Raw genomic sequence first — 14,841 nt, 5'->3', positions numbered from 1 at the left:
GGATTAATGGCACTGACCAGATTGCCCTGTAGAAGGTTTCTTATTCTTTTTTTTTCCCCTTTCTCTCTCTCTTTCTTCCCTCCCTCCTTTTCTCCTTTCCATCTTTCCTTTTAAAGAAAGCTGTGAAAAACATATGAATTTAGATTCCCACAGATTTCAGTTCTTTTACTTATTCAGTATATATCCTTGGAGGAATACTTAAATTTTCTGAACCTCAGAGGAAACCTCAAACCCAATTTGCTCATCTGTTAAAAAAAAGAAGAAATATCTCCTTGGGTTGTTGAGAATTAAATGAATGAACATGTGAAAATCCCTTGCAGATAGCATGAGTCGAAGTATTTTCTATTTTATTAAGCTGGTTTTTAAAATTGGAATCGACTCAATGGCAATGGTTTGTTTTGTTTTTTTAAAATAGTGTGATGCCTGGGTATTTGGTATATTTTTAATATTTTAATGTTATTGCCTTAACAGTCTGAATTCCATTTTTTTTCATAAGCTACATTGATGGAATACAGATGATTCTCACATCTCTAGAGAGATTTTAATCTAGTTACCTTTGTTTTTTAGTTTCAATCATTTCTCATGTATAAAAGGAGCCTGTGCTGTTAGGAACGTAGAGGAACTCGCTTCTTAGATACCAGAAAAAGTTTTATGGGAGCCATTTGTGTCCTGTATCTCTGAAGAGAGGCGCCTTTAAAGTTTTCTAAGCACTTGATTTTAGAATCTGCTTCTATATTTACTTCTAGGTTAGGCTCCTGGGAAGTTTTTCTTTGTGGAATCTTTAGGTTAACTCCGGAGTTTTCAGGTCCTTTTGTTGGCATCATTCAGTTAGATGAACTGTATCCATGCCTGCAGGCCTTTTATTGCACTTATTAAGATGAGTGAAGATGAATTTGCTGCTGCTGATACGGTTGTGTGCCATGGAGTTAATTTTGACTCACGGCAACCCTGTAAGACAGAGTAGAACTGCCCTTTACGGTTTCCTAGCTGTAACCTCTACCGGAGCAGATCACCAGGTCTTTTCTCCCAAGGAGCAGCTGGTGGGATCACACCACCAGCCTATTGGTTAGCAGCTGAATGCATAAGAGTTGTAATAACAGAAAAAGAAGGTACTTTATTTTTCTTCATTCTGTTAGCTGAACTATTCACAAATTGTCTTCCCTGTGCCCAGCTAAAATTATACCCAATATAAGATTGTCTGAGGTTCCGTATCGTCGAAGAGCTGGAATAACGGAGAAAGAGTCTAGAAAGCACATGTATCTGTCCATGTTTCTCATTCTTATTAGAAAACAAAGGACTTCTTATCATTTGCTCATTTAGGAGCACATTAGTACTTTTATTGATACTTTGAAGGCATTGCGCTTTTTAATAAACTGTCATCCAAACCACCCACAGTTGGAACTCGGTTTGATAACCCCAGGAACACTGAGCTCAGAGGCCACAGTAAGCTAGAGGTAGGCAGGACAAGCTGTGAGGTCCTGTGAGCTAGGTTGGAGCCAAGGCCTCACTGCTTCCTAGCTGTATCACCTGGGGCAAGTTGCTTAATCTCTCTACTCTTCAATTTCTTCATCTGTTAAGATGGGGTAATAATAGTATTACCTCCTAAAGTTGTGTGATGAGGTTCTAAGGGCCTAGCACAGAGCTTAATAAAAGGCAGCAATGAAGATCGTTATGTTGTTGTTGGTGTTGCTCAGTAAGCATTATTGCTTATCCAGAAGTTGCCTTTCTTCCAGGTTATGTAGGAAATAGAAACCACTCTGCATGTTAGTGTTTATTTAGCGAACATTTAAAGAGTGCCTATTTTGAGAAGTCCCTGCGCAGCTGAAACAGTTAAGTGTTTGGCTGTTAACCAAAAAATTGGCTCAAACCCACCCAGGAATGCCTCGAAAGATTGAAAAATCAACCATTGAAAATCCTAAGGAACACAGTTCTACGGTGAAATGCACGGGTCGCCATGAGTTGGAAGCGACTCAGAAGGCAACGGATTGGGGTTTTTTTGTTTTGTTTTGTTTTGTTCCAGGCATTAGAGAGAATGAGTCTCCTGAGTCAGAGAGCAAGGTTCTAGAACACCTGCATCTGTGGGGTGGCATGGAGGGCTGGGGTTTGGGTGTCTGGTGACTTCTTACCTTGCACTAGGGTTGTGCACACTTAGTTACAGCTCCGAGGGGCCCTGGCTACTCTGTCCCCGGGTGCTACCTCTCCCTGCATGATGGAGGCCGGGTGTGGGGGTCATGCTAAACTGTGCTGTACCTCTTTATTCTCTGCCATCAGTCCCCCTCTCTTCTTCTCTCTCCTCATCCTTCACACTCCTGTTTTTAAAAAAATTTCCTGTTCAAAACTCAATTAGGAGTTTCTGAACCTTGTGGCTCCTTTGAAGGATCACTGCTCTCTGCCTAGTTTCCCAGCCGTGGAACCGAGGTAAATGTAGCCTGAGGGCAGCAGAGAAAGCACCTTGGTACAAATCTCATTTGTTTGTTTATCTTTATAAATAGCCTGAACCCCCCCGTCCAGCACTGTGCTGGGGACGACCCCCTACTTCACAGAGCCTGCGAAGTTCACAGATAGACAAGCTGGGTTTGTTTCTTCTTTGGTAAGAAAGCAGGTGAGGTGTTCTCATTCCTCCCGCTCTGGACATTGGAGTCCCTCTGAATCAAGGGTGCTTGCCTTAGACCTACGAGGATGTCCCAGACTGTTTCCCCTCTGAAGGTTTGCATTTCCCCTCAGTGCTGTCTGAGTTAAGGAATTTGTGTTGAATAGGTGAGGGCTGGGCATGGAGGCTCTGACGGATCTGTTGTGGAAGGCCACCTTCTCCTTCTGGGAAGAAGCACTCCCGGGGGATAGGGTCATCCTTATGCTGGGGTGGCCCTCCTCTTCCTCAGTGTGGCCAGGAAGCCTGCCTCTGCCTGTCACTTTTGCCTTGAGTATGCCTGTAGCTTCACCTTTGGCTGATAGCTTTGGTCTTTATTTACAGGACGGTCGTTTATGGCTTTCTCACTTTGCCTGGTGGCTTTTGTTCCACCAGAGTTGAGGTTTGTTTGATTTAGGGAAGCCTGTGCTGGAAATCAGTTTTCTAACCTTTACTCAAAATGAGCTGATCTAGAAAATCCTTATTGGAACGACTCAGACACCAAGCATGGTCCTCACACAGAATCTGAACGCCTACTCCTGCTGTTTGGGACAACTCCCATGGGTTAGATGCGTTTTGTAGAGTGTGGTGTGATTTGTGCACAAACCCTAACCCTGAGGCCTTTCTCTGACATCTCTATGTATGGTCTGTGGATCCAGAAGAAATGCTTACCATTTTCCATAAGAAAATAGATAACCATTTGATTTGGGTGGCGTAGGTAGTCTCTCATATGGGGAGAGGGATTAGGTCTTGTATGTTTCATGTTAGAAGGTGGTGCGAACAGTTAAACACTTGACTAGTAGCCGAAAGGTTGTCATTTGGAACCTACCCAGAGGCACCTGGAAAGACAAGCCTGGCTACCTGCTTCCAAAGGGTCAAGGCCTTGAAAACACTATGGAACAGTTTCAGTCTACGCACTTGGGGTGGCCATGAGTAGGAATTAATTGGATGGTGACTAATAATAATAACTTCCGTATTGGAAAACAAAAGTGTGGGTTCCCTAAGTCAGGTACTAGCAGCTGCTACATAAACCTCCAGAGATTTTCCTAAAACAAGGGACCTGGTGTGTGGAGTTCGCCAGATTACAGCGATCCTGAGGGTTAAATCTGTGTTCTGTTTTTGGTACCAGAACAACTTTTGGCAGGGGTGAGAGGGTTCCTTGTGATCTCACCTTTTTAGTATGGAATTTATTTCATGGGAGTTTTTGAGATCTTATTTAATTGGGTAAAACTTTTCCGTCAGATAAAATGGTTAAGATGGGCAAGGACATGTCATATTTAGTACCACGCTTTCCTTCAAAACAGTTCGGCAATAGGAACATAGGAATGTAGGGAAGGAATGGCTGCCACTCTTGAAAGGGCAACACGCAGGAGGATGGTTGTGTTGAGACATGTGAGGAGCGCCGTACGCTTCTTTTCATCTGCACTGCTCCTAGAGCTGACAGGTGATCGCCCTCTGTCACCCAACTGGCCTGTGGTATGGCTGACACTGTACTTGGTGCCAGGGCTGGTAAAGCTCAGGAGACGTGACCTCATGGTCAGGCAGCCTCTGCAGACCACAGCCAGCTTCCAGAGATGGCATTGCATAGTGGAGAGAAAACATCTTACCTTTCCTCCAGAATTACTTGGATTTAAAAAAAAAAAATTTTTTTTTTGATGGCAGGGAGTAAGGGGGGAATTTTACAATGTGAGGGAAAAAACGATATTTAAATATTCAAAAATTGGATACTTAAAAGCCAGGTTGTTTTCTACTCCATGGTTTTGACTCAGTTATAGACTCTTCTAGAATAGTGGAGTTATCAAATGTTGCATGTCTGTAATAATGTGCTTATATGAATAAAAACAAACCCATTACTGTCCAGTTGACTCCAACTCATAGCAACCCTAAGGGACAAAGTAGAACTGCCCCATAGCGTTTCCAAGGTGTGGTTACTGGATTCGAACTGCCAGGCTTTCAGCTAGCAGCCAAATGCTTAACCACTGCACCACCAGGGCTCCACTTACATGAATAGCTGTATAAAAACCGGAAATCTTTGTATAACAATTAGTTGTTAGTCCATTAGGTTAAAGATATCTTAATCTATATTTTTTAGGGAGTAGCAGAATCTCAGGAGTGTATACTCATGCTGTGTTCTTAAAATTAGCCAGAATAAGGTTTTTCATGTTTAAAAAGCAGGTTTTTTTTTTTTTTTTTTTTTTTTAAGTAAAGAAAAAAAAATCTTCAAAGCAGAATTTCCTGGATTTTACTCTACTTTTCGATCCCATGCCAGTCACAGCCACAGAGAGGATATTGGGTCTAACATTGCTAATCTCTCAGAGGTTTGATAGTTAATTTGTATACCCCAAATTGATTTAGAATGTTTTCATCAGTCTTATGCTCCTCCCCTTATGAGGAGAAACTTTGGGAAAATTCTCAAAAGGTCAATTTGAGAACCTCAGGCTGTGTGAGTCGTGACTTGAGTAGAATCTAGTGTGTTCTGGACCTTTGAGGCCACTTGGACCAACACCCTTTTTAAAGCTGAAGAAAGTTTGCTCTGGCCCTATATTCTTGGTTAAGTATTTGTTTTATTCCTGAGTTCTAGCTTCAGTGGCCAATGAAGTAAACCAGTGGCTTCTCCTGTAGAACTTCCTGTCTCCTAAGCCATTCCACAGAGCAGACCCTCCATAATGTGGTCATTCCTCAGACCTTTACAAATTCTAAAGCACAAACCCAGACCTCACTCATTCAGTCTGTCAGTCAGATGTTCAACAGATATTTATGGAGCATATTCTATGTTCCAGGCACTGTTCTAGTCACTTGGTCTTTATCATTGAATAAAGAAGATAAAGGGCCTGCCCTCACAGAGGTTACAGTCTAAGACAGGGTAGGACAGTAAATAATAAATGTAATAAGTAAATTGTATAACATTGTCATGGATTGAATCATGTCTCCCAAAAATATGTGTCAACTTGGGTAGGCCATGATTCCCAGTGTTATGTGATTGTCCGCCAGTCTGTCATCTGATGTGATATTTCTGTGTGTTGTAAATCCTACCTCTAAGATGTTAATGAGGCAGGATTAGAGGCAGTTATGTTAATGAGGCATAACTCAGTCTATAAGATTAGGTTATGTTTTAAGCCAATCTCTTTTGGGATATAAAAGAGAGAGGTAAGCAGAGAGACGGGGGACCTCATACCACCAAGAAACAAGAACCAGGAGAATAGTACGTCTTGGATCCGGGGTCCCTGTGTTGAGAAGCTCCTTAACCAGGGGAAGATTGATGACTAGGACCTTCCCCAGAACTGATAGAAAACCTTCCCCTGGTGCTGGCACCCTGAATTTGGACTTCTAGCCTCCTAGACTGTGAAAAAATAAATTTCTCTTTGTTAAAGCCATCCACTTGTGGTATTTCTGTTAGAGCAGCATAACTAAGACAAGTATGCCTAAAGATGTTACTGAGGATAAAAAGAGAATTAATTAGGGTAAAGGGAATTGGGAGGGCAGGGGAACAGGTTACAATTTGAAATAGAGTGGTCAGTGTAGCCTCATTGAGAAGGTGAGAGTGTTACAGCATGAGGACCAGATCATTGGGCACAAAGGCCCTAAGGTGGAAGTGCCTGGCTTGTCTGATGAACAACAAGTCTGCAGTTTTTCCAGCAAGCAAGCGGGGAGGGGAGAAGATGAGAGCAGAGGGGTGGTGGGAGCCATATAGTGCAGGGCCTCCTAGGCTGTGTGCCGACTCTGTTTGACAGGGGAGGCAACCTGGGATGTTCCTAATTAGATTGGCATGATCTGACTTGGGCTTTAAAAGAATCATTCTGGTTGCTGGGTAGAGAAGAGGCTAGTGGGAAAGGGCTCCTAAGCAGAGAGACCAGTTAGAGAGTTCAACTAACCAAGCGATGATGCTGCTTCTACCAGAGTGGTAGCTGTGGAGGGAGAGGCCTCAGAGGGAGCGATTAGAGGTAGATAGAACGTTCATTTTTTTTTTAAATCATGCTTTAGGTGGAAGTTTACAGCTCAAGTTAGTTTCTCACACAAAAATCCATGTAATGTGACCCTAGTTGCCATCCCCACAATGTGACCGCATAGTCCCCCCCTTCTACCCTGTATCTCCCATGTCCATTCAACCAGCTCCTACCCCTTTCTGTCCTCCCATCTCATCTCCGGACAGAAGCTGCCTATTTGGTCTCAGGTATCTACTTGAACTAAGAAGCTCACTCTTCTTCACGAGTATCATTTTATGACTGATAGTCCAGTTCATTCTTTGTCTGAAGAGTTGGCTTTGGGAATGGTTTTAGTTCTGGGTTAACAGAGAGTCCGGGGGCCATGTCTTTTGTAGTTCCTCCAGTCTCAGACCATTGTTGTTGTTGTTGTTAGGTGCTGTTGATTCGATTCTGACTCATAGCGACCCTGTGCACAACAGAAGGAAACACTGCCCTGTCCTGAGCCATCCTTATAATCGTTGTTATGCTCGAGCTCATTAAGTCTAGGCATTTTGTTAGAATTTGAGTTCTGCACCCCACTTTTCTCCTGCTCCATCAGGGACTCTCTGTTGTGTATAATTTTAATTTTGATAAGTTTTGATACAGTTTAAAGATAGAGCCAACAGGATTTCTGGACAAATTTGGATGCAGAGGAATGAGAGAAGGAGAGGAGCCAAAGAAAACTTTTTTGGCAGAGCCAGGGATGAAAAAGGAAATCTGACTTTCAAAATGCTGTGAGTTACAGATCACTTGTGGTAGGTTACAAAGAGGCTCTTGTATATAGTATTTTTATAAGGTTTTGGTTGAAGTAGCTTTAACCATGTTTGTCATCAGAGCATGTCTTCCTACTTTGGGGAGGGTAAGGGGGGCTGTTAGGAAAAAAGGGGCGGTCTGTGGGAAGCAGAGGCCTTTACTTTTACAGGAAGGAAGATGGTCTGCAAATCCACAGGGTGGACAGGCAAGGGAACTTCAAATGCAAGATGAAAATGGGGGCCCCTCCAGGACTACCCTGCTGCCACCCCAGCTTTGAGGTCTCTGGCCCCTGCTTTCTCTATACCCCCCTCAGTCTTTTGTTAAATTGGGAGACCAAGCTAATTTAGGCCTTATCCCAACTCCTTGACCCCTCTCAAATACAAGCAGTTCCCCATGTCCATATACACATATTATGTTTTTTTTTTTGAACAGTTTTATCGACATATAATTCAGGTACCACACAACTCATCCTTTTAAAGTGTACAGTTCAGTGGTTTTTAGTATATCCAGAGAGTTGTGCAGCCATCACCACAGTCAGTGTTAGAACGTTTTTTCCCTCCCATGAGGTAGACTAGGCCAGTGGGGAAGGGCTTCTAAGCAGAGAGACCAGTTGGGAGGCTAAACTAGGCAAGTGATGATGGTGGCTGTGGATGGTAAGGAGCTAGAGAAAGACAGAGAGCTATGGCTTTGCTATCACTTCTTATTCCCTTCTCCCTCTAGCCCCTGGCAGGCTCCAGTCTACTTTCTGTCTGTATGGATTTGCCTCTTCTGGACATTCCGTGGAAATGGAACCCTGAAATATGTACTCCTTTGTGACTGACTCCCTTAACTTAGCATAATCTTTTCAAAGTTCATCCATGTGGAGATACACACACACAGACATACACACATGCTAGTTGTCATTATCGTGTGCTGTTAAGTTGATTCCAACTCATAGTGATCCCATGTGATAGAGCAGACTCCCAGTGTGGGAATGTCAACATATGGAGCCTTGGTGATGCAGTGGTTAAGAGCTGGGTCTAGCCATCCCATGAAGATGCCCTGGTGGTGGAGAGGTTAAAGCACTCCGGAGTAGAACTGCCACATAGGGTTACCTAGGCTGTAATCTTTACATAAGCAGATTATCAGGTCTTTTCTCTCACAGAGCTGCCGGTGGGTTCGAACTACCAACCTGTCAGTTAGCAGCCAAGCGCTTAACCATTGCTTCACCAGGACTCGTGGGCTCCCTCGCTTTCTATATAAATACAGTATATAAAATCTCCCAATTTTACGTATTAATTGTTGTCTTTCACAATTGAATACAAGGTTCTTGGAGTTTATGAGAATACAAGGTCCGTGGAGTTTAAGAATGGATCTAAAGACTAGTGGCTTTCTGATGACTTAAGGATTTTCTTTCATTCAGTGATTCGATAATTATTAAATACCTACCACATTTTAGGCACTGTGCCATACATTGATGGTAAGTCCAGTGGTGAACAAAACAGACACAGGCTTCTCCGTCATGGAACTTACAGAGTTGCTGGGGGTAGGGCGGGTAAGCAAAAAACCCAATGCCATTGGAGTTGATCCCGACTCATAGGGATCCTGCAGGACAGAGTAGAACTGCCCCATAGGGTTTCTAAGGCTGTAAGTCTTTACAGGAGTTGACTGCCACATGTTTCTCCCACAAAGCAACTGGTGAGTTTGAACCGCTGACCTTTCAGTTAGCAGCCAAGTGCTTTAACCACTCCACCACCAGGGCATCTTCATGGGATGGATAGACCAAAACCTGTTGCCCTTGAATTGATTCTAACTCATAGCAACTCTCTAGGACAGAGTAGAACTGCCCCATAGGGTTCCAAGGAGCAGCTGGTGGATTCAAACTGCCAACCTTTCAGTTTGCAGCCCAGCTCTTAACCACTGCACCACCAAGGCTCCATATGTTGGCATTCCCACACTGGGAGTCGAACCCGGGCCACCTGGGTGAAAACCAGGAATCTTAACAGTAGATAGAGAGGAAAATATTAGACAAATGAAACATGAAACACATTGATACTAGGATTACAATTTGTGATAAGTGCCTTAAAGGAAAGTGAAACCTTGCTAAGAGAATAATGAGAATCTACTTTAAAATGGCCCAGAGGGGCCCATGAAGGAAGTTATACTTGAGACTCGAAGGATGAGATAGCACCAGTCAGGGGAAAAGTAGTCCAGACAATTGGAACAGCACGTGCAAAGACCCTGGGGTAGGTGAGAGCATAGTGCTGTGTTCTAGGAACTGAGAGAAGGCCAGAGTAGCTGGAGTAAAGTGATGGTAGGCTGAGAACCATGGGATGAGGTAGGCAGGGGCCAAGCTGGAGAGGACCCCATAGGGAAGCCATGCATGTATTTTATAAGCAGTGGAGTAACATGATTTGATTTCTAGTTTGAGTTGATAACTCAGGCTGCAGAGTGGGAATGAGTTAGGGACTAGAGAAAAGACCAGAAGCAGGGAGGAAACTAGAGGCTCCTGCAGTGTCCATGAGAGAGATGACGGGGGCTTGGGTCAGGATGGTAGGAGTGGAGGTGAGGAGAAGTGGATGGTAGGGGCTGCATTTTAGACGTGGAGTCTTGGTGGTGGGTTGGATTTGAGAACTAAATAGAAGGGAAATGTTGGGTGATTCTAAGACTTCTAGCATAAGAACTGAAGATGGTGTCCCTGAGACAGAGGAGTAAATCTGGAAGATTTAAGAATTTGGTCGTATCAAGTTCAGATTGCCAGGATACCCAGAAGTGGGAGAAGTGGGCTGTGGACAAGTAACCCTGGGAATGGGAAGTTGGCTGTGTGGAGTTGGTCTTGAGGAGGTCAGCAGGGAGACTGGAAAAGTTTATGAACCGGTCCTTCTTATCATTAGTGCCAATTATATATATATACATAATTTATTTTCTTTTCCTTGTTATTGAGAGTATACACAGCAAACCATACACCAATTCAACATTTCTACATGTACAAGTCAGTGACATTGCTTACATTCTTCAAATTGTGCAACCATCCTCCCCCATTGACATAAACTCACTGCCCCCTAAGGTTGTTATCTGATCTTTCAAGTTGCTTTTGTCAATTTGATGCCATATGGATAGATCTTAAAAAAGCATAATGCTCAAGGCAGACATTTTTTACTAGTTAAGCTAAACTATTGTTTGGTTTTAAGGCGACTTTAGGGGATGTTTTTGGCTTAAGGTTTAAAGATTATCTCAGGGCAATAGTTTCAGGGGTTCATCTAGTCTCTTTGGCTCCAGAAAATCTGGAGTCCATGAGAATTTGAAATTCTGTTCTGCATTTCCTCCCTTTTGAAAATCAGAGTTCTTCTATAGAATCTTTGATCAAAATGTTCAGTAATGGTAGATGGGCACCATCTAGTCTTCTGGTCTCATGGCAGAGGAGGCAATTGTTTGTGGAGACAATTAGTCACACATCTGTTTCTCCCCCTATTCCTGACTCTGATCCTTCTTCTGTGGCTCCAGGCAAATAAGAGACCAATTGTGCTTTAGATGGCCGCTTGCAAGCTTTTAAGACCCCAGGCACTATGCAGTGAACTAGGAGGTAGAACAGAAGCAGAACCAAACATGTTATTAGGTCAGTTACCTGGGATGTCCCATGAAACCATGACCCCAAACCTCCAAACCAAGAAACCAAATCGCATGAGGTGTTTACCAACCTTTTAATTTTTGTGATATACTGTATTTAACTGTTTTTGAGCAATAAAGCATTGAAATAGTTGTACAAACCCTGCTTTGTGGGTAAAGGTGACAGTGGAAGGCTGTTGCACTGTTTGGCAGACATTCGTGGCTCAAAATGTTTATCAACAGATTCAGGAAATGGCCAGTTTGTATTTAATAAAAACTTGCTAAAGTCAAGGAGCTTCTCATGGAAATAGGCAGTTTTAGTTGGCTTGCGTGGCCTAGCCTAAATACGAAATCATGCTTTCTAGTGTTCGTAGGGAGTCCCTGGGTGGTGCAAATGGTTAACATGCTCAGTGGCTAACTGAAAGGTTGGAGGATTGAGTCTACCTAGAAACGCCTCAGAAGAAAGGCCCGGTGATCTGCTTCCAAAAGACCAGCCACTGGAAACCCTATGGAGCACAGTTTTTTTTTTTTTTTTAAATTTTACTTTAGATGAAGGTTTACAGAACAAACTAGTTTCTCATTAAACAGTACACATGTTGTTTTATGGCATAGGTTAACAGCCCCATGACATGTCAGTCCATTCCCTTCTTGACCTTGGGTTCCCTTTTACCAGCTTTCTTGTTCCCTCCTGCCTTCTAGTCCTTGCCACTAGGTTGGTGTGCCCCTTTAGGCTTGTTTTGTTTTATGGGTTTGTCTAATCTTTGGCTGAAGGGTGAACTTCAGGAGTGACTTCATTACTGAGCTAAAAGGGTGTCTTGGGGGTCATATTTTCCGGGTTTTTCCAGTCTCTGTCAGACCAGTAAGTCTTTTTGTGTGAGTTAGAATTTTGTTCTGCATTTTCTGGAGCGCAGTTCTACTCTGAGTCACTTGGGGTTGCCATGAGTCAGAATCAATTTGAGGGCAACAGGAAGAAAACACGTTTTTAGGGTAATACAACAAATTGCTGTTGTTCTTGTTCATATTCTGTTTTCCTACATGTAGTATTCACCCACCCAGTCCTGTGATGTGTGTATTTACTGGCTTATTTTTGCAAGTGTCTGAGTATGTTTTTAAGTATGGATTGAATCATGTCCCCACAAAATATGTGTTAACTTGGCTAAACCATGATTCCCAGAATTGCATGATTGTCCTTGTCATCTGACGCAATTTTCCTATGTCTTGTAAATCCTACCTCTACGAAGTTAATGAGGCAGGATTAGAGGCAGTTATGTTAATGAGGCAGGACTCAGTCTACAAGATTAGGTTGTGTCTTTAGCCAGCCTCTTTTGAGATATAAAAGAGAGACGCAAGCAGAGAGACAGCGGGACCTCATACCAGCAAGAAAGTAGTGCCAGGAGCAGAGTGCGTCATTTGGACCCAGGGTGCCTGCACTGAGAAACTCATAGACCAAGGGAAGACTGATGACAAGCATCTTCCTCCAGAGCCAGCAGAGAAAGAAAGCCTTTCCTTGGAGTTGGCGCCCTGAATTTAGACTTCTAGCCGCCTAGACTGCAAGAGAATGAACTTCGGTTTGTTACAGCCGTCCACTTGTGGCATTTTTGTTATAGCAGCACTAGATAACTAAGACATATGTCCCGTACAGTATTTGGGACATACTTATACTAAGAAGTATTTGTTGTGTGTCGAAAAGTAATGAATAAATCAGCCTTGGAACAAGTACAGCCAGAATGCTCCTTAGAAGCAAGAACGGAGAGACTTTGTCTCATGTACTTTGACATGTTTTCAGGAGGGACCAGTCCCTGGAGACATCATGCTTGGTAAAGTAGAAGGTCAGCAAAAAAGAGGAAGACACTCAACGAGATGGATTGACACAGTGACTGCAACAATGGGCTCAAGCATAACAACAATTGTGAGGATGGTGCAGGACGGGGCAGTGTTTTGTTCTGTTGTACATAAGGTCGTTATGAGTTGAAACGGACTCGATAGCACATAACAACAATAACATCTAAAAATTCAAATATACCGCATGTACTGTATTTTATCTAGCAACACTACCCAGAAATGAGCTTTTGGAACACAGAGCTGTTTGCCATTTGGGGACTACCTGTATATTTAAGCTTTATTTTGCAACTCCTGGGCCTTCCATTCATTCTGTTTTATTTTGGGGGAGTGAATGAGGAGAGGAGAATTTTCCTAGTCTGTCAAATGGCTCTGTTGTGTTATTTTCCTGGCCCTTTAATGAATATTTGTAATTTGTAATAAACAGCAGCCTAGTATCGGGAAACAGGCCCTGCGTTCAGGAGATATTAGCTCTGGCCAAGTCATAAAAGTTGTTTGACCTTGGCTTATGATAATTCCACCACCCGTCTGTCTGTTTGTTGAACTGTGGTGGCCCACGTGTTACTGTGATGCTGGAAGTTATGCCACCAGTATTTCACATACCAGCAAGGTCACCCAGGGTGGACAGGTTTCAGCGGAGCTTCCAGGCTAAGCTAGGCTAAGAAAGGGCTGGTGATCTGCTTCTGAAAATTAGCCAATGAAAACCTTATGGATCACAACAGAACATTGTTCAACTTGCTTGCCTTGGACATGTCATCAGGAAGGATCAGTCACCGGAGGAGGACATCATGTTTGATGAAATAGAGGGTTAGCGAGGGTGAGGGAGACCCTCTGTGAGATGGATTAGAATAATAGCCAAAACGTTGGACTCAAACATGCTGGCGATTGTCAAGGTAACACAGGGCTGGGCAATGTTTTTGTCTGTTGTATATAAATAAGGTCACCTCATGGTAAAAATGTAATTATTATTAGCAGCTATCTGTCTAATAATAATTACATTTTTAGACTATTTTATAGTTTTAAAATTTTCTCATTTGGAAGTTGGCAGGATAGGTATTATCCCCATGGAACAGATGAGGAACCCCAGGGAAAACAAGGCCTAGGTGGGTGGTCAGCAGCAGGAACTAGGTGGTGGTTGTGGTTAGGTGCTGTTGAGTCCATTTTCGACTCATTAAAAAAAACCCGTTGCCATCGAGTCTGTTCCGACTCCTAGTGACCCCATAGGATGGAGTAGAACTGCCTCATAGGTTTCCAAGAAGTGCCTGGTAGATTTGAACTGCCAACCTTTTGGTTAGCAACTGTAGCTTTTAACCACTACGCCACCAGGGTTTCCTTTGACTCATGGTGATGCGATATACAGAGTAGAACTGCTTCATAGGTTTTCTAGGCTGTAATCATTATAGGAGCCGATAGCCAGGCCTTTCTCCAACAGAGCCACTGGGTGAGTTCTAACCACCTTTTGGTAAGTAGCCAAGCTCTTAACCATTTCCGCACCAGGGCTTCTTAGAAACTGAGTTAAGACAGACTTGGAGTTTGGTGATCATCAGTTAATTTTCTAAGCTCCCATTTCTTCATGCTTCAAACGGTAGAGCTGATATTTTGTAGGGACACCTGCCACTGTAATTCCATAACTCTGCATGGTCTCATTTTGCCGTAAGATTCCAATTAAAAAAAAAAAAAATTACCAGGCTTTAGGTTAAGAAGACAATGAAATATGTTTTTCTAATAGCAGAGAAGTACAATAGACTGTTTTTGTTCATTCTGTATTCACTTTCATAAGGCATTTTTGTATCTACAGAGCGTTTACTACAGGCTCTTTAGAAAACCCCCCCCAAAAAAAAAAACCTCATAGCTCTTTAGAAAGTTTATAAAATTTCAAATGAGTCCTTTTTAAAGCTTTTTTCTGTTTTGAGAGATTTTAAATCTTCAGAAACATAAAATAGATATCTTTTATGCCTGCTTTTTGTTAGATGAAGTTATGTCTTAGGTTCCTTTGCATGCATCATAAGGAAATCTGTGAGCATATGTCGCTTTAATTATACTTAGCATAGGACTAAGGGATTATAAAGGTTGGCT

General features: G+C 42.8%; 2 protein-coding genes across 2 annotated transcripts in view; one reads left to right on the top strand and one right to left on the bottom strand.

Moving 5' to 3' along the window:
* LOC126086134 (transcription initiation factor TFIID subunit 4-like) overlaps positions 1-4,161 on the bottom strand; it is a 120,586-nt gene extending 116,425 nt beyond the window's left edge. The window contains exon 1 of the mRNA XM_049902330.1: positions 4,035-4,161. Within this exon, the coding sequence (XP_049758287.1) occupies positions 4,035-4,161 (127 nt within the window). The remainder of the gene's footprint in view (positions 1-4,034) is intronic.
* ATP8B1 (ATPase phospholipid transporting 8B1) overlaps positions 1-14,841 on the top strand; it is a 144,696-nt gene that overhangs the window by 2,507 nt on the left and 127,348 nt on the right. The window lies entirely within an intron of this gene.

Source organism: Elephas maximus, chromosome 11 (assembly GCF_024166365.1).
Source record: "Elephas maximus indicus isolate mEleMax1 chromosome 11, mEleMax1 primary haplotype, whole genome shotgun sequence".
Lineage (NCBI taxonomy): Eukaryota > Metazoa > Chordata > Mammalia > Proboscidea > Elephantidae > Elephas > Elephas maximus.
Note: the sequence above shows the minus strand (reverse complement) of the source record. Positions and strands in the feature narration are given on the sequence as shown.